Here is a 26719-nt window from a genome sequence, read left to right as displayed (position 1 = left end):
ATCGTAGAAAGGGAACGGAAGAAAAAACAAACCTGGTTCCACAAACAGATAAAACAAAAACATTGCTTGCAGATACAACCATTTCGGTATCATTTCACTGAGCTACTCTTCTGTGGGCCAAATGAAATGGCAGGCTAAACCTCTAAAGAAAACAAGTCACAAGCATCTCACATATGTCAAACCTAATCCATAAAAGCAAACACTACTGCTTGTCCCTTTAGTAAACAGGTATTGTTTGGTTTTTTATGTCGCCTACTATCTCTACACATAGCTGCATACAACTGAGAAAAGGAAGTCACACAAAATATTAACTTCTTTAAATTACACGGGGTCTCATCAATAGCACAAAAAGTTCCTTTTGATTATTAAGAACATGTGAAAAACTAAAAATAATTTGCAAAGAAACCAGTGGTTGTTTTTGCTTAAAGAAAAGAGTAATTGCAGTACATAAAATTAATTCATTCAATTACACAATGTGTGCAGTGATTCCAACAGCGTTTACTGTTAGTTTTCTATCTACAACTGTGAACATATTTCATGCAGACAATGAAATCACCGATAGCTACTCAGTCATGTTTGGTAAATCTATATAAGGATTTACACTTTTGATTATAAAACTGTTTAATGAGAATCCAAGCATCAACTGTACAGAAGACAAAACCAAGTCCACGGACACACAGAGGGTGTTACAAGTTACTGCAACTTAAAAAAAAAAAAAAAAAAAAAAATCACACAACTGATCTGTTTTTCTAAACAAGTCTCCACAAACGCAAAGTGGAGTTCATTCACTTCAGTCATTCCTGTGAATATCTTCAGACTCTGATCCCAAGACTAAAGCACAATTGCAAGACAGCACAATTCAGTAAAATAGATGTAAAACTTACCATAGAAGTCACTGATCTGGCATCTTCTTCATAATTCACTACAGGTGGTGGCTCTTTCCCATCATTCTCTTGAACCTTTTGTTCCAGTAGTTCTTTCTGGGCTGCAAATTTTGCCTCAGAGCATCTTAATTGCTGAACTGTTTGCTTAAGTTCTTCCAGGGCTTGCTTTTGGCTCAGCAAGAGTACGATACTGCAGAGAAAAATAAAAAACAATTTAAAAATATACATTATTTAAAATACATGCTTTCACAAAAGCTAAAAAAAAGGGGGGGGGGGGGAAAGCATGACTATTCCTCAACAGAATTATTTGTTCAAAGGTATAACCACATGAAGCAATTCTAGAAAATTTTCAAAGCTACAAGACAATGCAAGCAAACACCTACTTTGCCATTCTCTTTTCTCAATCTATCACAAAAATCATGTTGTAATATAGATGAAACTACTATTGTCATCCACTTCTGAATCAATTTATAAACACTACCGTTCCCCATCTTTAGAGAAGAAATACATTTTTAGATTATGATTTCCAGTGATGAGAAATCCGCTGCAATCCACATACTTGTTGTAATAATAATTTGCACTATTCAGCTCACCTTACACCCAGTATAAATTTGTCTGGCGTGAAGTTAGAGATCTCTGTTGCCTCTTCTGGACTGAAAGGTTCTCTACTGTGCAAGTATTTCTGGACTGCAGTCTAGCATTCTTCTTATGAAGCTAAATAAATTGAACTCTATGAGGAGCTAAAAGCAATTTTTTCTTGTCTTCTGCATGTTTTTACGGCTCTTCTCTGAATACCCCTCATACCCCTGAATACTCCAAGACAGACATAATTCGTCATTACTGAAGGATAAGCAGACCACTTAGAACATCTACAGGTACCTAGAAGACCCTATTATTTCCCAGAACAGCCAAAATCAAAGATGGACAGAAGCTGCCTAAAAGACAGAACCTCCCCAGTAAAAAACAGACATCCTTAAAAGCACTCAGTTGGAGCCCAGCAACATGGTCTATAAAGAGATGCAGAGTTCTCACAGTCTGCAAGAACAGATGAAGGAGATAGAGGGACCAGAACTATGAAGAATGAGGACAGTATAAAGACAAATCACACTATTCTGTCACTCTGTATCTTCAAGATAATCATTGGAAGACAGACCATCCTGCAAGCTCTACCTCTGGAGAAAAAAAGAGATTTAAAAGTCGTTGATATTGAGATTGTTCTTTCATAAACTGATGCTGAGCCAAATGAGTATTCAAGCAGGTTCCAAAGTGATACGAGAAGCATCTGTCATAAAATCCTCATTGGCAGGAAAAGATGAAAACTATATCCCTATAGATGAGCATTGTATTAGGTCATCAAAGGACAGAACTCTGTACAATCAGCAGAACGATCATTCATGTAAAGAGGATAAGTATGATTTATGAAGATACAATTAGAGGACCTGAAGCTCTGATTTGGCATGAGACTGCACACATTTAAAAGCATCACACAAATAAATGAACAATTATCTTGGCATTATCCTCAAGATAATGTTTTTTCATCTGGTCCTCATTACGAGAGAAAAAAAGAGATCACCCTGTGAAAATGATGGCCTTCCACCATCAGCAGGGCTTTGGTGAATACGTATCAGCTAGGATGACGACATCCCAAACACTGAATGGTTTCAGCTCCTCGTGATCTAGAGATAAGAAGACATACCCTGTAAGTTAAAAGTTATGAGCTATTCTCTTCCTGAACTGTGGTAAGATGGATTGTTGTCCAATTGGTTTGCCCAAATCCAACACAGAATGCTCCTCATTCCATCTATGCATGAGGAATTAGACCCTACAAAATTACCTGGCTATGGCTTGCCTAAGTGCTAACTTTACAGTCCTTGTGCCTAGCAAGAGCTACTAGCAACCTCACTGAGTGAGGTCTTGTGTGAAGAATCCTTGCAAGACCAGTGAACCGAATCAAAATCCAAATATTCAATATGCCATCACTTCAGAAGGGCAGACAGTATGTTTGACATTCCCATGTATAAATCAAATATAATTAAAGCATTCTTTGAATTGCGCGTGATATCATCATTTGAAGGTGGAAAGGGATACTGGTGCCAGGAAAATAGTACCAGTACAGCTAAATATTGAGGAGGAACACAAAATCAAAGGCATGGAGATACACTTGTGCACATGCCATAATGAAAAGTGCAGTATGTGCACAGATCAGTTAGTAGTGTTGCCACAATTAGACATGAAGAAATGCTTTCAAGTCCCAGCTCAGACTGCCACTGCAGTCAGTAAACAATTCAGAACTTGTGGTACTGAAGCTGTGTCCTGAGGAAGTGGGGAGACAGCTGAAGTCCAAATTGGTCCAAGTGAAGAGACAGAAAACATAATGTTGCAGACTTTTACCTTCATTTTGCCCAGATAAAGCAGACAAGCAGATTTCCTCAGAACTGAAGGGTGAAGCTCAGCACCTCATGTGAGGCTCAACAATAACATAGGGTCTAGAGCTCTTGCACTTGCAGCGGACCTCCTCACTTTCTTTCCTGACAACAGACTTGCATTGCACCAACAGAATACCTCTGGCTCAAGAGGCAAGCTCAACTACCTTTACCTTTCACCTCGCCTTGCAGCACTGAGGCCAGTGTCATACGCTATGACAGCAGTCAAGAACGTGCAACAGTTGGACCAGATCCTCCAGGGACCACAAGTACACACAAAAACGTCCTGACCACTCCGCATGGCAGTTAAAAGGAAACAAGGTCTGCTGGAGGAAGGCATGACCAACGACAAATCAGAACTAGCGTGATTTCAGGGAAACTATTATCTTACATCTAGAAATCTAACCTAGATTTTATGCCTTTTAATAAGACCTACAGGTACTGGGGCAGTCTGAATTGAAATCATCTCCTCAACACCACAAACATCTGTTACAGGATCAAAGGAGCCTACCCACAGCAAGAAACATGGCGATGGTCTGAACTATTGTCAGAGAGAGATAACTGATAACAAAAGAACATGGGGTGAGTGGGGAATCCCACCACCAAACTCATCTAGTTCAAATGCAGTTTATCCTTTAAGTAACATGCAGCAAGGAAGCCAAGTGAAGAACCAAAAAACTGGAAAATACACTGCGAGTGCATGAGAAGTTCACTAAAGAAAGAACAGGAAAGTATCTAATAAAAATATTGATATCATATACATACAAAAAGTCTTGGATATGAATGAAATACTATCCAATGTATCAAGTGACAAGGTGCCTTCCACAAAAAGCTGCAAGACTTCTTCACTGAATGAAGACAGGATTACCTGAGGACTTGCATTCCAATTCCCTGATACTGTAAACTCGTATTTACGACCAAGTTAGTAAGGTTATGACTGAGTGTAACAAGAATCAGAAAAACTTCACTACAGACAGAAGGTTTCTTTACCTGTTGTATTAACTTCTGTTTAGACTGGGACATGAATACTTTCTTCTAACCAGAGGTAGGAAAAAACCTAGAGATCATGACCAAGAATATTTATAATCATGCTTTATTTATGGCACTGTAAAACACCCACTAATCCCTTGCCATCATTATTTACTATGCAGTGCCACAAGCTATTTGATCTACATTCAGTTTCATAAAGAAAATGCAATGAAGAATGAACTTAACCTGATGAGTTCCAAACATACTATTGCATAAGAAAGAGTACGCATCTTGCACATAACCCTGAAAACGTCTTTCACAAAATACATCTCAATACTATGGCAACTATATTAAACTAATGGAGCTGTTCAAAGAATTAGGATCTGCAATGGGTTATTTCAGAGACAGCAAACTAGCTTTCTCACAAAAGCAGAACAAGATTAGTGTTCTTTCTTGTACGCAAAATAAGTTATTTCTTAATTATGCCTTAGCAATTGCATTATAGATGCTTTTCCCTCAAATTATTACATGTTGAAATTTCATTTTGACTTACTCAGACTTCTTTTCACAAGTCTTAGAGGACTCTTCTATTTTTTTCTCCAGTTCCAACACAAGTTCCTCTTTGCTCAGAAGGGTTTGCTGTGTCTGAACCAGTTCTTCTATTACTGTTTTTAACCTGTAAGACACAGATTTAAGAAACCCATGCTGTGAATACACAAACTGTATATATTTGGTAATATCATAATTTTTTTTCCAAAGATGAAAAGGATCATTTCTCTTTAAACTATCTTACTCAATGCTTGGTGATCTTTTTTTGTGGATATACCTTTATATTATGTTATTAAGCCATATTACTAAAGGTCCTATACTAGCCTCTGTACACATACAAGGTTACAGAACAATCTGCTGCCTGTAGGCTCTCTTATCAAGAAACTTTCTGCCAGAATGCATGATGAATTCTGTGAATTAATGCCTTTCTAATACATTGTTAATTTCTGAGTGATTTATGAAAGATGAAAGCCTTCCAACTCTTGAAGTATATGTTAAATAAATACACAGAATCAGCAGTTGGGCTGTATTTATCTCAAGAAATAACAAAAATACAAACTGACACTTTCTGTTATAAGAGTGATCTGTACACAATCTTTGGTAGTGATTAATTCATATGAAAGATAAAACTTGTACAAGAACACTCAATACGAACAGAGACGGGGCTATTGCACATTAAAATCATTACTGACACTTTGCAATTATGCTGGCAAACATTCCAATAACCAAAAAGTCAACAAATGTACAATAAAATTTGCACTCAGAACAACACAGATAAATGATCATTACAAAAACACGTATCAAAATATATATGTTGACTTCAACAAATTGTTAAGCCAGGAGAACAATGAAAGAAAGAAAAGAAGGGAAAGAGGAAACAAGGAGAGACAAAAAGAGAGGGAAGGGAAGGGAAGGGGGGGGAAGGGGGGGGAAGGGGGGGGAAGGGGGGGGAAGGGGGGGGAAGGGGGGGGAAGGGGGGGGAAGGGGGGGGAAGGGGGGGGAAGGGGAGGGAAGGGAAGGGAAGGGAAGGGAAGGGAAGGGAAGGGAAGGGAAGGGAAGGGAAGGGAAGGGAAGGGAAGGGAAGGGAAGGGAAGGGAAGGGAAGGGAAGGGAAGGGAAGGGAAGGGAAGGGAAGGGAAGGGAAGGGAAGGGAAGGGAAGGGAAGGGAAGGGAAGGGAAGGGAAGGGAAGGGAAGGGAAGGGAAGGGAAGGGAAGGGAAGGGAAGGGAAGGGAAGGGAAGGGAAGGGAAGGGAAGGGAAGGGAAGGGAAGGGAAGGGAAGGGAAGGGAAGGGAAGGGAAGGGGGGGAAGGGAAGGGGGGGAAGGGAAGGGGGGGAAGGGAAGGGGGGGGAAGGGAGGGGGGCAGGGGGGCAGGGGGGCAGGGGGGGAGGGGGGGGGAGGGAGGGGGGGGGGGGGGGGGGGGGGGGGGAGGGGGGGAGGGAGACCTCATTTCCTCCTCAGCTTTTATCTATCCCTCTTTAACTGTCTTACTCTGCTTCCCCTGTATTTTAAAGCCCAATCTCAATAAAAAAGTTACGATAGAGTGGAACAAAGGCAAAATACATATAGAACTTGCCACTGCACAGATCTATTGCCCAGAACCATTCTAGATCACGGACTTGCACAGAAGATCAACTGCGGGTAATTTACACAGACTCTAGACATCTAGGAGCCACGTTTCAAGGCCATATATACCAAATTGAATCACTTGATTGTAAACAAGAATTAATTTTACAAGGGCACGTAGTGATAGGAAACAGGTTAATGGCTTCAAACTAAAAGACGGCAAATTTAGATTAGATATAAGAAAGAAATTCTTTACTGTGAGGGTGGTGAGGCGCTGGCACAGGCTGCCCAGAGAAGCTGTAGCTGCCCCCTCCCTGGCAGTGTTCGAGGCCAGGCTGGACGGTGCTTTGAGCAACCTGGTCTGGTGGAAGGTGTCCCTGCCCATGGCAGGGGGGCTGGAACTAGGGGATCTATGAGGTCCCTTCCAAGCCAAACCAGTTTATGATTCTATGATAAACATTACATTACTTCTCTCTCCTCCCAATATATTTTACACAATGTCGATTAAAGATATTCTTTACTCAGTCCTGGATCTTATCTTAGAAGACTTAAATTACTATAAAAAAGCCATAGAGTGAACAATAAAAGTTTATTTCCCAAATGAACAAGAATCTGTATGTGTTTATGTTGAGATAAGCAAAATACTTAAAGCATTTCTCTCAAACTAGTATCTCCACAGCTCTCTTTTTAATAAACATTTTTATTGTTTTTAGGCTATCACAACCTGTATGCTGAACTTGTCAGAAATTACTATTTTCTTACACTCAGTCTCCATTTTAATATCAACTAACTTTTTTCTTTTAATACTTTGCTAAAAAAGTAATTACCAGTTTTCTAACTGCAGATACTGCTTTTTGACCAGCTTTTTATTCAAAATATTAATCAACATTGTATTGCCTTAACAATTGATTTATGGGAAGCAGATGTTACATCTAATAATCAAGCACCAATACTCAAGAAATTAAAACCGAATTAATACAATTGTTCATCACTGGAAGGTATGAGCATATACATGCAGAAACAACATATTAAAATACTTCAGCGTTTCAAAAATATCAATTTTATAATGCAGCACCAGATTGAAATAGAAAGCTGATGTAGTTCTCCCTAAAACTTCTGAGACGCTTCAGGATGTTTGTATTTATCTTAGAGAAAACAAAACAAAGCAACCATATAAACACTAAACTAACTTGTCTCCTTGTATTCCACTTCTATTTTTTGTTTTAAACAATAATTTTCATTCAAACTGGCTAGAGCTGACATCTCTGCATCTGCCCTGCAGCATCTTGGTTGTGGTTTGTCAAAGGAAGCTTCTTGTAGCGTCATATTTGCCTCCTGGATAAAACCAATTTACAGAAGGGTTTTTATTACTAACCAGTTATTAGCCACACAATCCCACACTTTCAGGTTTCAATGGCATGAGAATGCACAAAATGAGAAAAAAAAAATCTAGCAAGCAGGTATCTTCAAACTAGGTTCTGGCTGGAAAGCTGCCTTTCGTATTTCTTTCATCATTAGCATCATTCTGCCTCAAATATCCATAAAAATAAATGCTTGTGTTTACAGAAATTATATGTCAGAATATTTTTTAAATTAAATTGGATATTAATTCATATGCCCACTGATCAACACTTACTTCATTCTGGTTGCCTCCTCTCAGGTTTTAATGTATGCATCTTCAAAGCATAAACTTTTCTTCTGTTACACTTTTCAGAATATCTTAATATTAGTCAGTGACAGTCATCAACATTTATCAGGAAACACCATAACTCTCTCATTAGTTAGAAAGGTTAGTTAATACTTTTAACTACCTCCATCTGTCAAAACTTTATTCATAAATGTAAACTCCACTAAAAATGTAAAAGTGAGACAATTTTCCCATCATGTTTTCTTAAAATACATTTCATTAAAACCTTTAAACAATAATGTATGCATGTAAAGCTGTCATTTTTCCCTCACATACTCCACAAAACAAATGATTCAATGAAAAAAAGATTTATTCCAAATCAATATACATCTTTGAGTCTATCAAGACTGTGAAATAAATCCACCACATGTACTGGATTTATTATATTTGGTAGATACTGAAGGTAGTTCTCCTCTACAGAACCATAACGATGTAGCATTTTGAAGATCCAAGGCCATGATCTCAATACTAAAGATGACCAGTCAAATTTCTACTGTTTCGGCACAAACAGAGTGGATTTTTAAAAAGTCATCATCTATGGATAAAGGATGTAATATACTTCTCCTACTTGAGAATTTTTAGTCATACACAGTAAGTTGATGCAAATACCTGTGGGGTTTTTTTGGCTGTGGTCATTTTAAAGCTATAATAAAATACATCCAAAATGCAGTTAACAACATGTATGAGCAACGGCAGTTACAAAGAACTAAGCAATTCTAAAAGTAAGGGTTCTTACCTGCACTAAAAAGTAATTAAAAAAAAAAATGACAAAGAGGATAAAACCAGTTTTTATTCCAGGAGACAGTGGAGCTTCACAAAAATCTGCACCACTTAATATGTTTGTAACAGTCCAAATAAAAGGACAGTTTAAAAAGTGACAAAGAATGCTGACCATCCAATGTTATCTGAGATATTGGGAAGGAGCTGAACGTGAAAAATACTAAAGGATTATTCTGGACCTTATGATACTCGTTAACTGGACTGTCATTTAGAAGATTAACTTCAATGCATACTGAAATCGGCAAATATACAGGGGGAAAAACAATCCAAAGCTTTATCTATGCAGCGAATGGCTCTAAGATGACCATTACCACTCAGAAATGAGATCTTGGAATTATAGTAGATGATTCCATGAAAACACTGGCTTGATACACTGCAGTGGTCAGAAAATCAAACAGAATGATTCTCTAGGATTTGTTGAAAAATAAAGGAAACCTCTAAACTATGCATCTGGACTACGTGCACTATTCTGGCCATTCATTTCACAAACAATACAGTAACCTTGAAAACACTCAAATGAAGATGACAAACTTGATAAGGGATACGAGTAAATTTTGTGAAAAGACAGACTAAAGCTAAAGATGGCTCTGGAAAACAGATCACAGAATAGGAGTATGATAGAAGTATACAATATCTTGAGCAGAAAGGAGTAGATTGCTCCTATTCTCTTCCAAAACAAGAGCTTAAGAGCCATAAAATGAGAGTAAGAAGTAGCAGGTTCACATAATATGAAGTTAATCTCTGCAATTCCTTGACCAAAAATTCTGAGGACTACAGCTACTTGTACATACTGAAACTGCTATTAGGACTCACTATGATTTTGGTTTTCAGAAAAACTTACAAGGGTCATAGTTTAATTAAGCAAATGAAAGTTTTTAAAAAAATTAAAACTCCCACCACACACCATTGGTATCTTATTTGGAGGAGTTATGCTTTCTAAAGGAAAAAAAATTAAATAAGTCAAACATGGACTGAAATACAATAGAGACAACAAAAACATCATCAACCACTGAAATTCTGAATTTTAAATTTTTAATTGCTATGAGCAATATTAAAAAAAATAAATGTACAATTAATAGTTGTAATCTCACAAGTGACTGCATCACGTCTTTTTATGTCAAAAGTTGAGGCTGATAATATAATAAGAACATAATAACCTCAGCAGGAGATTTGTTCCACAGTAACACATGATTAAAGGTGAAGCTGGTAAAAGTAATGAGAAGATCTAACTAGGCAATACATTAACAAAACACATAGAGAGGTAGTTTATCACCCTGAACAGCTAAAAGCTCCATGAAATGCAATAGAAGAGCTACATCTGCGTTAGAAAGTTTCCTTTGGAAAATGAAAGCAAACACAAAACAAGTGAAATAAATACATTCATGAACATTTTCTGCATGGCAATTTAAATCACTGACTACATCACTGCACTCAGTGGTTTCATCAAAAGATTTCAATATTTTTCTTAGAGTACTGAATGTGGAAACGCTCTTGGGAAGATGAATCAGTATGTTCCCACAGAGGATTCATGATGGATTTGGGGCATTGTATAAATTAACTGGCAAGGAGAGGAACATATATTGCAAGTGCTGGCAACTTTTTGGGGGGACTGGGAAGGAGTATTTTCTGCAAAAGAACAATAAAATCAGCATGGGAAAAAGTCTCTAGAGTGAAAATACTATTTTCAGAAACTGGACCTTAAAAATGAGGGCACAGCTATGCGATGATCTGAGTGAGCCTAGATATAATGTATAACAGCCTTTCCAAAGGATGAAAGGTTTGTAAAGACAGACTTACGTGACTTGTAAACTTTCTGCTGTTAGATTATTCCACATGATCTCATTAGCTTGAAGGTTTTCATTTTCTTCTAGTAAAGACGTATCAAACTCTATTTCCTGTTCAACAACTTCTGATGACCTAATTTAGTAAATAAATGTTATATTTTCAAAATTGAGATGTAACTTAGAGTAGACCATAAAGAAAATCATTATGTTTCAATTATTTTAATAACTAGAATACAGTTAAAATTACATATGAATTACAAGAAAAGGTAGCAACTGGATACATATTCCTTTTCCTTTCAACAAAGAGCATAGTCTTAAAATCATACCAGATAATAAAGTGGCATACAATTTCTTGAATCAAGATCACAGCACAACTAAGATTCTCAAGGGGTATCAATGTGATTGGGTCCACTCTTAGATGATCCTGCTATAAACCTGCACATGACAACTATCAATCCACACATAACAACAAAAAAGATAATGCAAAAAGTCTTAGGACTATTTCTGCATATACCAGTACAGAGTAACAGTTCAATAAACAGCAAATACAATTTATTTTTTAAGTAAAAAACTTTCTCGCATTATCTGCATGCTCCGTAGTCTCAGGCACAGCTAAACCTGCAATAACTGCAGAGTACACAAAGGTATCTAGAGTTCACTTTAAACTAGGATTTGTACAATAAGAGCAATAAAGCAGAGAAACTTCATTTAGCCCAGAATGCAAGCTACATCAAAACCTACAGTAGATTAGCTCACACTGAACCTGGACTGTCATGTATAATCTGCTGTCACTACCAAAGTTACCGCTCTTCACATGTAGTAGCAGTAACTGGAATTTTGTTTTCCTAGAGCCAGCCAAAGAGATGGATGGTTAAGACAACAGGTTAAAAAACTGACTTTCACCCAGCTTTCCGTACATGCAAGTAGAACAATTTTCAAACTAGGACAAAGCTTTACCAGTAACAGTGTAAAAGGAACCAAATAGAAACAAATTCAACTCTGGTCACTTAAGCAGTGTTGCAGTTTAACGCAGGCTTTTCTCAACAAGAAACACGAACATCCACACCAAAATAAAAATGTATACCTGTGAGTATCTATGAAGTCATTATACTCAGAGTTAGGGTCTATCTGTTCAACCGAGGTCTGGATCTCTTTATGGACATTCACAATCTCTTCTGTTACAAGACTGGTGATCTGGCTATACTCATCCAAGATTCCTTTTCTAGAGAAGAAAAAAAATTCTAGTGTATAACATGGCACTGAAGGCATAGATGGCACTGAAGATGCTTCAGACTTTCAATTTGCTGTTTCTACAAACTCTTGTTGCAACTGGCTAAAAAGGGAAAAAATAAGACAATGAAAAAGAAACAGAACAACTGTGGCCTTTTCTTTACAGATTGGCTATGAGCAAGAAGTCTCTAAGACCGTGGTCCTTATAATGACTTTAGTGCATCTACATACAGGGTAGCTAAAATAACAACTGTGCCGATTACAAAGAAAAGGAATGTATACAGCTCATTGACGACACTCTTCTTCACAAAGGACCTGCCATGTTTGTTACGACCTACACTAAAGCTTTTCAAGTTCTGACTGACAAAATAAACATGTTTTGGCATAAGGCAAAACAAGTCACAAAATACTGCACGTTTCCTTTAAAAACTGGTTTTTTATTGTTTTAACTATCTTTCAAGTATTTATTTGGTGATGTGGTCATTCAGACCAAAATATGTATAAGTGACAAGTTAGTATACATTTACAAAAAGAAACAAAATGAATCAAGAAGTTCCTGTAAAAATGTACAAGCCACTCAGTCCTGTCTTTACTTGCTTCCAAGTGGAAAAAAAAAAAAAGTGAACAGGAAATGGTAAAAGAATAGATATTGTGCCGCTACTCTTAACAGCATCCAGTGACATCTCTTCAGAACACCCTCCTATTCTCTCCAACTTTTAGCTTTCCATAAATGAACCTTCATAATCATTTTCTATTTCATTTTTATCTTTGACAAACTTGCTAGCTTGCCAGGCTCTGAAGCACGGTGAGCTTTCTTAAAATACTGATGAATTTTGGCCAGCCCAGAGGAACATGCAGAGCAAAAAGTATCAGTAGACTTTTCCTGGGTAAGATCTCCAGTTACGTTTACTCTGTAAAAAAAGTTACGTGCCTGGATTTATTCAATGCTTTTTCTGAGGAGAACACAGACAAGAGAAGGCATTAAATCCTGCCCTGCCTGTGAACATGTGTGAAGAGGTTCCACAAAACAGTTCAAAGAGTGCGATGAAAAGATAGGTGCATGCCAACCACAGCAATGCCACATCAAAGAGAATCTATGAAAATACATTAAAAAAGAAAAAAAAATAATTGGTAATGTTCATCTACACTTCAAGTTCACCAAACTAATTCATCTGCAAAATCAGGATTATCAAGGAAGCATGTTTCACACAGATGCTCACACCAAGCTCTACACCTGAAATCACCACCTCTTTTTGTACACCAGAGATACCAGAAAGCAGTAATCTTCCAGTACACTCAAATCCCACAAAAAATGTCTATGTAGTGACAAAAATCTTTTTTTACAGGTTTTAACTCCAGACATAGCGAAGAAAGGTCAGCACGTTCAATAGGTTCTTGTTCCATCATAAAACTCTTCAGTGAAATAATCATATCCCACAATTCTGAAAAATCACCTTAATTATAGCACACAAATTTATCTGTAGTCTTTTGCTATGATTTTAGATACAAAATTAAGATTAAAAGGCCTGTACAGAGAATACCACAAAGGTCTATTTCATTTCAATACCTGCACAAGAATCAAAGGAATTAACATGATACTGCATAGGGCCGTTAATGGTGTCTGCACCACGTAAGCATGTAAACCGTGAAATCCCCAACTCTCCCTCACTTCCTGTATGCTGAAGTCAAGATGAATGTAGACTTCAGAGAATGTAAGAAAATGAGTTAAAGCAGCGTGCCTCACATCTAAATGAACAACACCTACAAAAAAAAAGTAAATGCCCTTTATTTTAGGCTACATGATTTAAGTAACACGCCAGGAAAGGACCTACAGAGCAGAGCCCCTAATCAACTCCCATTCTTCAGGAAAGACAAAGCGGCAGCATGGTGGTTACAAAGCAGAAAAGAGGGCTTAAAGTCCTCACCGTCTGTTCTCAGAGATCACCAGTTCGCACATTCTGTAATGATGTAAAAAGTGATCTTTCAGGAAAAAGTAGTTGCATTTTAAGGCTGGATTCCTTACAGTGAGATCAGGTTTACATGATTCTGTTACTTCTCCCACATACAGGATTAAACATGCACATGCCTGGTCCTCCTCCACAATGACATTCAAGACAGTTGGCCAGATTAAGCCAAATTTGTTGCTAGTGGAATTTCATAAAACTAAGACTACCAGAGGGGCAGCAAACTTTCCACAGTACACCAGCTGAAGGACAAAGCATGAGCTCAGCTATAAACACTACAATTAATCTGTAACATTTTGAAGTTTTACGAGAAGATGGTGTCTTGCTAGAATGTTTAAGTAACCACTCTAAACTACTGTCTGCACTATCTGGATAGACTTTTCTATGCACAACTACTGACAATTGACTTCGTTATCCTTTCATATACAAACAATTACTCACAGTTTACTATTTTTAAATAATCCTTTAACTAAAATACTACAAATATACAATTCCACAAGTTAAAAATACATAAGAATAGATCTTACAGGGCTTTAATCATTTCTTCTTGCATTTTCTGTAGTGAATCGAGTAACAGAGGAAGTGTAGAATCATAATACTGGTGCTGATGTAACTGTGCGCCTTTCAGTGCCAACACATACTGATTATGCAGCATATGAAGCTTCATAGTGGCTTTATCACACCGATCTTTGGCTTTTTCAGTCTCCTTTCCTAAGAAAGAACAACAACAAAAAAATGCACGTGGTGATTTAAAAGTATACAAACTTGTAGCTAACATAAACCAGGTAGATTTATGATAACTTTGCACCTTTTTCTACAGTAGTCTTTTCAAGGTACTTCTCTGAAGAAGGTAAAATCTTGACTGTTTTCAAATCATTAGTAAGATCAGATATCCTGGTCTTCTAATTAAAAGACTAAGTAAGACAAAACTGCTGTATTTTCTTTGAGAAGAAATGTGAGAATTCTTTATCTAAAAGTATACGAAAACCAATATGTACACAGGTATAAAAATAATATAACTATAAAGAATGAAGCACAAAACTCATACATATGACTATCACAAAGCTAATCTTTTCTTTGCCTGAGACCAAATAAACATTTTTTAAGGAAGAAAGTAAGAGTTGTCCTACTAGATCAGATCCATGCTTCATTACAAATCTGTCATTAATTGTGAGTTATGATTCTATTGCTACATATCATCCCAATAAAGCAATGGTGCAGTCTAAATAAAAGTAGTCGAAATCTCACACTACTCCTCCTATCCAAAATGGGCAGCTTCTCTACTACAACTTAAACTTTCATTATCACTGTCAGTATCTCGATCTAGAGGTTGGCTCTACAGTCACAGCTCTACACTATTAAAGACAAGAAGTTCTCAAGTTCATTCTGACAAGACCAGTTCAGTGCTGAACCTGAGAGCTACAAAGTACTTCCAGAGGTCACCTCTTCTATTCTTTGCCACAGTAATTGCACAACTATGTGGCACATGTTTTTGCGATTTTCCTAAGATCTCCAATGACAGATAACTTTGCAACTTCCTAGTACCATTCAGATCTAGTGCTATGCTAGCCATAAGCATTCCCCCACCTCCCTGCCCCTTCAGTCGCCAATGTAAATCATTATTGCTTTAATTTAAACACTCACTTATTTCACGTGCCATGAGTATGAAAAATAGATTCTATATCCTCTGCAATCCATAATTTTTATATTAGATTACATACTCTCCTCTTCTGCGGACTCTTCTAAACTTCACACTAACGGACCTACAAGTCTTCCCTTACAAGTCCTGTTGCCTTTTTTGCTGTTGACTGGTTCACAATCTTACACAAGTGCAACTTCAGTCAAGGCTCAGAGTCAAATAACTTTACATTCTAGATACTTCTATCCCACAAAAAATTAAAAAAAAAAACCAACTAAGAGAAAAAAAGAAAAAAACATGTCTTGTTTGAATACCATACAGACATGGCATGACTGTTTCCTTTTGCCTTGGCATCTGATGCTGCCAAATACCACTATTTTTTTTGAGACTCATCTCAAAATGAGGTGAGTCTCATTCTCTCGCTCATGATGTGGTGGTGTTGGGTTGACAGTTGGACTTTATGATCTTAGCGGTCTTTTTCAACCTTGATGATTCTACGATTCTGTAATTCTATGACTCTCAGTTTATTGAAGTATTTTTAACTCTACAGCTGCCCTCCAGTGCACTTTCAATCCCTCTGAGGCATAGCAATGCCTGGGAATTTAATAAACAGACTTGAGGTAATGAAACACTGAAAGACCACCCAAACAAATCTCAACATAAACCCTGCAATGTCCCGTAGGACACATTGTTCTGACAGGACATTATTAACAACCATTCTCCAAGCAGCTTTATGCAAACAATTTTGCAGCTCTACTAGAGTATTTGAAACTTGATCATCCATTGCCCTTGTCATAAAAGGATACAAGACTATTTTGACATGATTCCTTACTGAGACACATAAACTCTTACTCATACCCTTGTTATATTCTTGGTATTTATGAATTGTCCCATTACTTTTTCAGGAACTAAAGGCATTTTAAATGAATGTTGTATTTGCAATTCTCAAGTGCAGATTCACAATTACCTGGACAGATACTGCACAGACTAATTAAACCAATCTCATTCAGACCACTACATTTCTTGTAATCTTAAAATAATTGAAGTCATAAAAAATTTGTATTTTAACATTTCTACCACATATCACAAAGTAGCTGAGAAAAAAGAAAAGTGTTCATAGCTAAGTGGCAGAACAGAGGTTTGAGAGCACACCTTGAAAAGCTGAAATTGTGTCATATGAGGAATACACAAAGGACTGTGAAGTCCAATAAATTAAAATACAGCAACACGCTATGGTACGTCACAAAAAGTTGAGGGAAAAGCTTGTATAAACAGTAACAAATCCTCTTTAATATATGTTGGAGTCAGCAAGCCTGTCAGAAAATGTAAAGGACAGTCACTGTACAAAAGGAGCTTGCAGGAAAAAAAAAAAAAAAAAAAAGAAATTTTTGCATCTGTGTTCACTATGAAAGACCTTCACATTTCCAGGCTGAAATGTCTCTTTACGAAAGAGCCAATGAATTTCTCTCTTCTGAGGTGTCAGAAGAGCAGATTAGAGAATAAATGAAATAAGAAGAAATTATGAGGACTGGATGGTGTTTAGCTTTAGAACTTTAAGGGAACTTGAGAAAATTTTAGCTGAAAATATTACAATTATTTTTTACAGGAGAAAGTAGACACTCAAAGAGGTGCCCCAGGAATACCAGTTGTGTCCTGATACAGGAGGTGATGATGATGATGAAGAGGATGCTGTCTAAAGGAAGCAAATACGAGAACCAAATGTGAAGACCTAGGGAAAAACCTTAAGATGTACTGATTAAATTATAAAATGGTAAATTACAGCTTTAATATTTCTAGAGATGCATACAGGGAAATAACATCAAGCTTCGTAACCTGTTGTAAGCTTCCTGAATGCACTCAGGAATGAGATCTTGGGGTTAGTACAGAAAGATCGATGGAAATGCTAACTCACTGTTCAGCAGCCGTTGGACATGATGTTATTTAGCAAAGAACTAGACAGCATTATTATGCTACTGATTAAACCCACATAAAACAGTATGCAGTTCTTTCACATCAAGGAGGACACATTTGAAATGGAAGAGACAGATAAGGGCATCGAGCATTAGAAAGGTAGAAAACACAAGGAATCTGGACGGAATTACTAAAATGAGGACTCCTGAAGCACCAGGAGACTGAGGAGCAACATGTTAGAGGGGACACACAGTTAACAGACCTTCCCAAGCTCTTTCAGTGTAACAACTGTAGGGCATTATATGTAAATAGTACATACTTTGTTAAAAACAAGGGCCATTCTTCCTCCACCAGCACGTAGATAACCTATGCAATCTTTTGGTCAAAGTTATTGTAAGCATAAAAAACTTACGCAGTTTAATAGTGAATGGACTTGTGCACACAACAGAAATCCTGATGAGCTACTAAAAAGTAAGAGAGACAGCACTTCTGATGCAGTAACTCCCTAGCAAACAAATTACCATGAAGTTGAGACGGCTGTCTATCTGTTTGTCCCCTCACATGACTCTCTAGACATTTCATACCTCGCCACTGTCAGGTACATTTCAAACACACAGCAATAAAAACCACTTTAAAAGGATATTATGTGTGTCATATAATTGAAATCAATCTAACCACTGACCTAATTTTGTATGTGGAAGGAACAGATTTCTTACACTATAGTTTAGCTAAATGAACAAAGTTACTCTGCACAACAAAGACAAAACACATCTCCAGAGCTGTCACACGAGAAATATTTTTCATTTAGGTATGAATGAAACATTCCATTTCAAAAATTTCTGTAAAATTCTTTCAGAGAGCAAACAATCTTAACTCTCTCTAAAATTTATGCCAGATATAACAGGTTTTGTCTTTGGCAACAATCAAAACTCATGTTTCATGGGAAGACTGTAATTTTTTTATTTCCGCAGAACATAAAAACATTGCACTGCTTATTTCTAATTTAAATATAGATCATTTGGAGGACAAAAAAAAATCCAACACATCACGCCCAGAATAACACCCTAGAAGTTAGCTACCACCAAACCTGCAGACCAAGACACATACACTATGAGGTCTGTCCTGAGAACAAGAGCCGCATGAGCATGGGGAAGCAGAAGAAGGTGACCGAAGAGGGTTTGGAGTGGAACAGGTCAAGCAGTAGTTACAGTATAGGGACTGGATGAAAGAGAAGAGGATGAGGCAGCTGAAGTCAGAGCAGAAAGCACCAAATTTTGCCTGACCTTGTCCATTCCCTTGGGAGATACAATGGCCAAGGAAACAGGAAGAGGGAGACAAGGTGGTAGCAGAGGGGGAAATTCTGGATTAGTTCTTGGGTTTATTGTATGTTTGGCCACTCCTACTCCAGCATGCCCTACATTACAAAATCCTAAATTATCTCCATATGTCACAGTTCTAGATCTTAAAACCTACAACTTGTCCATGCATGTCTTTAAAATGCATCCCCTGTCAGCTTTCAGCTTACCAAAAATCAGCATATGTCAAATTATACCGTGTACAGGCTTCTGACCTAAGAACCACAACAAACTCCCTTCAACAGCTAAACTAAACTGAAAATGTGCACTAAAAACTATCACAATCACATAGCTACAGACTTACCAACGCTATCTCTCTTTCAGAAACCTCATTAATGGCTAAACTATCCCATTTTCCCATCTGCCTTGAGGACTAAATTTCTTCATTATACATTATCCCTCAGCAGAACACCCCAACCATTGCAAAATAAATCAAATTACCATATACACTCAACTTCTAAACACAGCCTTTGGACCTTTGCCCCCCTTGAAAGCAAGGACAGGTAGCTTGGGAAGAATACAGAGAAATTGTGCGAGTAGCCAGGGAGCAAGTTAGGAAAGCTAAAGCCCTGACAGAATTAAATCTGGCCAGGGATGTCAAAGAGAACAAGAAAGCCTGCTGTAGGTATGTCAGTGAGAGAAGGAAGCCTGGGGAAAGTGTGGGCCCTCTCTGGAAGGAAGCTGGAGACGTGGTTACCTGGGTTGTGGTGAAAGCTGAGGTGCTGAATGACTTTTTTGCCTGTCTTTTAACAGCAACTGCTCTAGCCACACTGCCCAAGTTGCAGAAGGCAAAGGCGGGGACTGGGAGAACGAAGCACCGCCCACTGTAGGAGAAGACCAGGCTCGAGACTGCCTAAGGAACCTGAAGGTGCACAAGTCCATGGGGCCTGATGAGATGCATCCACGGGTCCTGAGGGAACTGGCAGACAAAGTTGCCAAACCACTCTCTATCACATTTGAGAGGTCGTGGCGGTCTGGGGAGGTCCCCACCAACTGGAGAAGGGGCAACATCACCTCCATTTTTAAAAAGGGAAAAAAGGAAGACCCGGTGAACTACAGGACAGTCAGTCTCACCTCTGTGCCTGGCAAGATGATAGAGCGGATCCTCTTTGAAACCATGCTAAGGCACATTGATAACAAGGAACTGACAGGGGACAGCCAACACGGCTTCACCAAGGGCAAATCGAGCCTGACCAACTTGGTATCCTTCTATGATGGGGTTACAGCGTTGGTGGACAAACGGTGGGCAACTGATATAGTCCACCTGGACTCGTGCAAGGTATTCAACACTGTCCCGCATGACATCCTTGTCTCTAAATTGGAAGGACATGGATTTGACAGATGGATGCACTCAGAGTGTTACAGTCAATGGCTCGACGTCCAGGTGGAGACCAGTGACAAGTGGTGTGCCTCAGGGGTTGGTACTGGGGCGGTGCTGTTCAACATCTTTGTCGGTGACATAGACAGTGGGACTGAGTGCACCCTCAGCAAGTTGGCTGACAACACCAAGCTGTGTGGTGTGGTTGACACACTGGGGGGAAGGGATGCCATTCAGAGGGACCTCAACAGGCTGGAGAGGTGGGCCTGCATGAACTGCATGAAGTTCAACAAGGCCCAAGTGCAAGGTCCTGCACATGGGTCGGGGCAATCCCAAACACAAATACAGGCTGGCTGGAGAGTGGCTCAAGAGCCCTGACGAGAAGGACTTGGGGGTACTGGTGGATGAGAAGCTCAACATGAGCCGGCAATGCGCGCTTGCAGCTCAGAAAGCCAACCGTACGCTGGGCTGCATCAAGAGAAGCGTGGCCAGCAGGTTGAGGGAGGGGATTCTGCCCCTTTACTCCACTCTCATGAGACCCCACCTGGAGTCCTGCGTCCAGCTCTGGAGCCCTGAACACAAGAAGGGCATGGATGTGTTGGAGCGTGTCCAGAGGAAGGCCACAAAGCTGATCAGAGGGTGGAGTACTTCTGCTACAAGGACAGGCTGAGGGAGTTGGGGCTGTTCAGCCTGGAGAAGAGAAGGCTCCAGGGTGACCTTATAGCAGCCTTCCAGTACCTGAAGGGCGCCTACAAGGAGAGGGACTTCTCACAAGGGTCTGTAGTGATAGGACAAGGGGGAATGGCTCTAAGCCACAAGAGGGCAGATTTAGATTTAGATTAGATATTAGGAAGAAATGAGGGTGGTGAAACACTGGCACAGGTTGCCCATAGAAGATGTGGCTGCCCCCTCCCTGGCAGTGTTCAAGGCCAGGTTGGATGGAGCTCTGAGCAACCTGGTCTAGCGGAAGATGTCCCTGCTTTTGGCAGGGTGGTTGGAACCAGATGATCTTTAAGGTCCTTTCCAACCCAAACCATTCTATGATTCGACTCTATGACTCTATGATTTCTTTATGTCTACACTGTAGACCAGCTGCCAGCAAAAAAACATAATGCTATACTTCAATGGATACATGTTACCACAAGCCCTGAACTTCTGTTTCATTGCAAATGTAACAGATCCGCTTTTCAGCTCAGATAAAACCCTATACCAATGACATGACACGCTACAGAAAGATTATATTTTTTCTTCTCAGTGTTACTTTGTGACCATGGTAAGAAAAACTGTCTAGAAGACCTGCAAGTATCAGCTAGTAAGCTATTTGTTCTTAAGTTTCCTTTGGTTTTATTTGATTTGTTTCTTAGGGGCCTTTGAGGTTAGGAAAGGAGAAAAAAATCTCAAAGGATAAAAACTTGAGCAGACACAGAAAGCTAAAAACTTGTCACCATCTAAGCATATATTCATACTTGAGATGCTCTCTGAAGTTTTTGCATCTTTAAGTGTTTGCTCTTAAAAGACAATAAACATAATTGCTTTCTGACAAAGCATAACTGAAACACTAAACAGTTTGTAAAAACAACGTAAATCTCCCAGAGTTAGGCACATTTTGGAATGCCTACAATTAAAAAGAATTTCTTGTCCAGTTTTCATAAATCTCAGAAAAAGCCTGTCTGGAGTCCAGCGCTACAGTATTTCAAGGACTGCCCCTTGCCCCTCTCTCCTGGGAACTTTACTGATATCGATAGGTATGACCTTCAGCCACTCAGCAGTGACGACAAAGTGTTCTTAAAAGAGGCCATGGAGATCATCGTAAAGGCTTAGCTCACAACAGATGAATTAACTTTCTGGATTTATAGCTCCTGGTACTGAAACATGACCTTTGACTTCAGAAGCACGCAGAGAAACACCTGACGGGATAATAGAGGGTTATATACACCCAATGAAAATATAGTGAGAATCCTTAAATGTGCTAGAACTGTGGAAACAGAAAAGTAGCAGAATTACAGGACAAACAAAATTAAAATTACAAGGGCAATCTGAATATCCACACACGAGTAACAGAAGCGAAGAAAATCTGGTGTTGGCAACAGGGTTTTGGGTTCTACAACCACAGGACCCTGTTTGCAGACCACTGTCTGCCTGGGAGATAAGCAGCACCTTACTAACCAGGGTAAAACTATTTTTGCCAATATGATGGCTGACCCTCTTAGGAGGCTTTCAGACTAGGAATGATGAGGGAGGGAGAGGGTGACCCACAGTCCTGAGAACAACGCACAAGGTTACTGAGCAAAGGGCATGGGGTGGTGTGATGGGAAGGGATCACAAAGTCAAAAAAATGGGGCTTGGGTGGGGTCATTTCCAGCACCTGCATGTGGGCAGGGAGGTTCCTAAAAAGCACCACTGTGGAAAAATCCACCCAAATCCTCTCCAGGACCTCAAGATGCTGGAATGCCATGCTTAAGTGCCTGTACACTACTGCATGCAGCATGGGGAATAAACGTGACAAGTTTGTCCGAGATCTGTGTGCAGTTGCAGGGCTATGGTCTTGTCAGGGTCATAGAGGGTCATGACTGGAGTGTTGCAACGGAGAGATACAGGCTCTTGGGCATAGGCAGGCCATGAAGATGAGGAGAGGGAGCTGCCCTTTATGTGAGAGAGCAGCTGGAGCGCACGGAGCTCTGCCTGAGGATGGACGAGGAGCTGACAGAGAACTTATAGGTTAGGATTAAAGAGAGGACAGGAAAGGGTTTTTTTCAGAAAAAACATTTCTTCCTTGATTTGTTTTGGAATCTTTTATTTTTGTAAGTATCAGCACTAAAGCTGTCAATGTATACAGTGATCTATTATACATTTCCTAATTTTTATGACATCATTTTTTCAAATAATTTCCCAGAACTGCATTTATCTTTTCATCTATGTATTATTCAGTATTTTCAATAACACAGGTAATTTCTGATTATTTTGCTGTCTCCACGCTTGTTCATCAGTGACAAACCTCCCATATAGTCACTTCCTTATTTATTTCAACTCTGGAGACACATATTTTCACAGCACATTATTTCATTGTGCCTGGAAAAGAGTATTTCTTTATATTATTTATTTGCATTATTCTTCTGAACACATTGTTTATACTCATGTATGAGATGACCAACGCTTTCACCTAGGTCTTCTAACAATATCTTTTTTAAAGCTATAAAATATTTTTACATTAAAGAATCCTAACTTGACTTAAATCTGCTTCCACAGACTGATAAGTGGAAGGAACACTAGTGGGACCCCAGCGTGATCCTTCTCTTAAGTGAATTGTGGTAAGGACGAAGCACTTTTTATATTAAAGCAAGTAATTTTAAAATCTAGATATGACAGAAAAAAAAGACTACCCTTACAGTGCTATGTCAAGTCAATATAACCATGAATATTCAGCAGAATTGACTCCCAATACTGAAGAACACATTACACAATTTACAGGGAATTCTTGAGAAAAATTTGCTGCCCCCTGCTTTTGCAGGCAACCCTCTAACTTCCCCATTTCTTCTGTTAAGCATTTCCTCATAGTTTATTCAATTTCACAAGTCTTCATACCTGAATAGGAAAGACTAAGCTTGCAAAACTTGCTGTATAATTGATTATTCTGTATTACCTATTTAACTTGTTTTGGGACCTTCCTGACCCACATTATCTGCTTAAACTCAGTATTTCATATAACGCTAGGCGCATCTAAATTCCAAAAGCGATTATGAAAACTGTTTCCTCATGCAATAGTTCTTACTGATCCTAAGAAAATCACCAGTAACACGACTTTTACCCAGTGACATGACCGTGAAGCATTCTGTTTCCCATGCTGAGCCTAGTTTCACTTCCCTTACACTAGACTAGGCTAGAACAGAATAGAATTTTTCAGTTGGAAGGGACCTACAACGATAATCTATTCTAACCACCTGATCTCTTCAGATCTGACCAAAAGACAAAGCACGTTATAAAGGGCATCGTCCAAAGGCCTCTGAAACACTGACAGGCCTGGGGCATTCACCACCCCTCACAGAAACCAGACCACCTTCTCGGTAAAGAAATACTTCCTCATGTCCAGTCTGAATGTGACAGTCTGACCTGGTGCAGCTTTGAACCATTCCCACGTGTCCTATCCCGGGATCCCAGGCAGAAGAGCTCAGCACCTCCCTCTCCCTGTCCCCTCCTCACGAAGCTGCAGAGAGCAAGCAGGTCGCCCCTCAGCCTCCTTGTACTGGACAAACCCAGGGTCCTCGGCCGCTCCTCACAGGACATGTCTTCCAGCCCTTCCACCAGCTTCCTTGCCCTCCTCTGGTTGTAATTCAAGGACCTTCACATCCTTCTTCAATCGTGGGGCCCAGAACTGCACACAGTGCTCAAGGTGAGGCCGCACCAATGCTGAATACAGCAGGACAGTCACCTCCTTGGCCGGCTGGCTGGGCTGGGTCTGATGCACCCCAGGACGCAGAGGTTTGCCCCCTTGGCTGCCAGGGCAGCTGCTGGCTCACACTGAGCCTGCTGCCAGCCAGCACTCCCAGGTCCCCTTCTGCAGGGCTGCTCTCCAGCCACTCCTCTCCCAGTTTACACTTGTGCCCAGAAGCCAGCAGACTTTAAAAATAACTTACACCTATCTACAAAGTACTTTTTACGCAAACTGCTGCAACTAAACTAGGATGCATTTGACTGTTAGGGCTGTCTCAGGAAGCAAACTCCAAAATTTAGCGAGTGACCAACCTTATCATCACTTTTCAACTACAGATACGCAAATGCTTTCACAAGCCAAAAATCACAAAGACAGGATCTTGGCTTTTAATCTCTAAGGTCTTTTTTTCCCTTTATGTCCTGCAAGAGGCTTACACGAATGTATTTATTCAACAAAATCACTCACTCCCTCCTCCACTCGACTTATTTCTGAGAAGAGGATAAGGAGTTTTTCCAAAACCTTACTTAACAAATTAATGACTGCAAATAAAAGTTTTCTAATGGGAAAAAAAATCTGTATACAGTTATAGATTTCCAATTTACAGAATACCAGATCTAAACGTCTCAGTTAAGAATTAGTTCGATAAAGTTATCTGCTTAATGTTACGACAATCGAATAACATAGCATAAAAACAGCAAAAATTAAAGCTGCAACCTTCTGAACTGCTGTCAGATGTTTGAGCTAATAAGCATCACTAGTAAATTCTCTCAGACCTATGAGTGCTGGTCTGTGAGGACTGAGGAGAGCACATCCTGGGGCTGCATGTCTATGTTGAGTAGAAACAATGCACTCAGTGTGGTCCCACACTCCACAAGCAGGCACCAAGATCTCTTAGCTCTGAAGTCCCCAGGGTTTCCTGCTCTAGAAGCTTTCTTTTACACACAAGCAGCAACCCTAGCCCTTGCAAGCACTGGTAGTGTCTATGAGTTGAAACGCTTACGACAGGGTATTAATTTGTAATCCATCCAGCTAGCTGACGTCTGTGAATAAGACAGACCAGTTCAGCCAGTGTTACTTGTTTTGTCTTAACAGTGTGAGAGTTTCAGGCAAGAATAAAATAAAAAAATACCCTACTAGGAGTTTCCCTGATCTCAACAACTAAAGGCAACACATGCCACCAGGAAACATAGTAGTATAATCACCATTTTACAGGCATCTCAGAATGAATGCACCAGCCACCTAATAAAAGTATTTCCTGGCCACTCAGCTATTACAAAGACTAGGAGGACAGTAATTTGATTTAATGAAAGCTTTTTCAACTGCTTCCTTATTGATCACAGATATAGCTTCTGCTGTCATGCAACTTCAGTATGTACCACAGAAGCCACATCAATTCTGAAGTATTAAATCACACGAGCTGCTGAGATAGAACATTCTTCCAGCAGGTGCAATGTTGTATGATGTGCTAGGTGTACTGTTAATATTTCTAGTCTCCTCCAAATCACAGTGTTGTCAGGGAACACAAGCCAACCTAGGGAAACCTGGTGCAGTATTTTTTTTATGCTGCTGTAGCAGCATAAAATGAAATGATAAAATTAAATACTTGGAATCAACATACTTTTCCTTTACTATATTTACTTCAGAGCCATTCTGTCACATGAGAATGCTGCAACATAGTTTCTACATTCAATCAGTAATAAACTAGTAACAAGAATACAATAAACACTTGTAACGCATGTATTTCATGAATCCCGAAAACTTTGCTAAAGATTATAGTGTATTAAAATCCTGTATGAACCTCCCAAAGCTACACTGGCTATGTTACAACTCGCAATATTAACTGATTTAAGAGCAACTATTTCACATTTAAACATCTAAGACCAAAATAAGCTACAAAAATAGATGCTAAATTGTTAAGAATTAATGCTTCTCAATTTTTTTTAAATGTAAGGAAAAGAGCAAATTATTGTTTATGATTCCATGTACTCATTTCCTTATTTAACCTTTTTTTTAATACAGCAATAAGTAGTGTTTAATCAAAAAGAAAAGCATGAAAACATTAGAAAACCCCAGACACACTCTGAATTACACTTCATAAAGACACAATTCCACAGAAACAAACATAATTGTGGAAATGGCAAACTAGCAGTTACTGACCCAATCAAATGAGATTCAGAGTGTAATGTGATATCACACTTTGGTATCTACACCTGTTCCACATTTTCCATTTTGTG

The 26719-nt window shown here is 39.1% G+C and overlaps 1 protein-coding gene across 6 annotated transcripts in view; it reads right to left on the bottom strand.

Annotated features, from left to right (window-relative positions):
* Positions 1 to 26719, bottom strand: part of FER (FER tyrosine kinase) — a 196671-nt gene that overhangs the window by 139448 nt on the left and 30504 nt on the right. For 5 of the 6 annotated variants that reach the window (XM_075447292.1, XM_075447289.1, XM_075447290.1 and 2 more), the window contains 5 exons: positions 14361 to 14544; positions 11724 to 11861; positions 10653 to 10772; positions 4830 to 4952; positions 885 to 1074 (listed from right to left, as the gene is read on the bottom strand). In XM_075447292.1, coding sequence (XP_075303407.1) covers positions 885 to 1074; positions 4830 to 4952; positions 10653 to 10772; positions 11724 to 11861; positions 14361 to 14544 — 755 coding nt within the window. Of the gene's footprint in view, positions 1 to 884; positions 1075 to 4829; positions 4953 to 8023; positions 8095 to 10652; positions 10773 to 11723; positions 11862 to 14360; positions 14545 to 26719 lie in introns of those variants that run through there. The other variant, XM_075447294.1, reaches the window with a different exon arrangement.

This window comes from Opisthocomus hoazin, chromosome Z, assembly GCF_030867145.1.
Source record: "Opisthocomus hoazin isolate bOpiHoa1 chromosome Z, bOpiHoa1.hap1, whole genome shotgun sequence".
In the NCBI taxonomy this organism is placed as follows: domain Eukaryota; kingdom Metazoa; phylum Chordata; class Aves; order Opisthocomiformes; family Opisthocomidae; genus Opisthocomus; species Opisthocomus hoazin.
The sequence above is the reverse complement of the archived record's forward strand: the minus strand, read 5'-3'. Positions and strand labels throughout refer to the sequence as shown.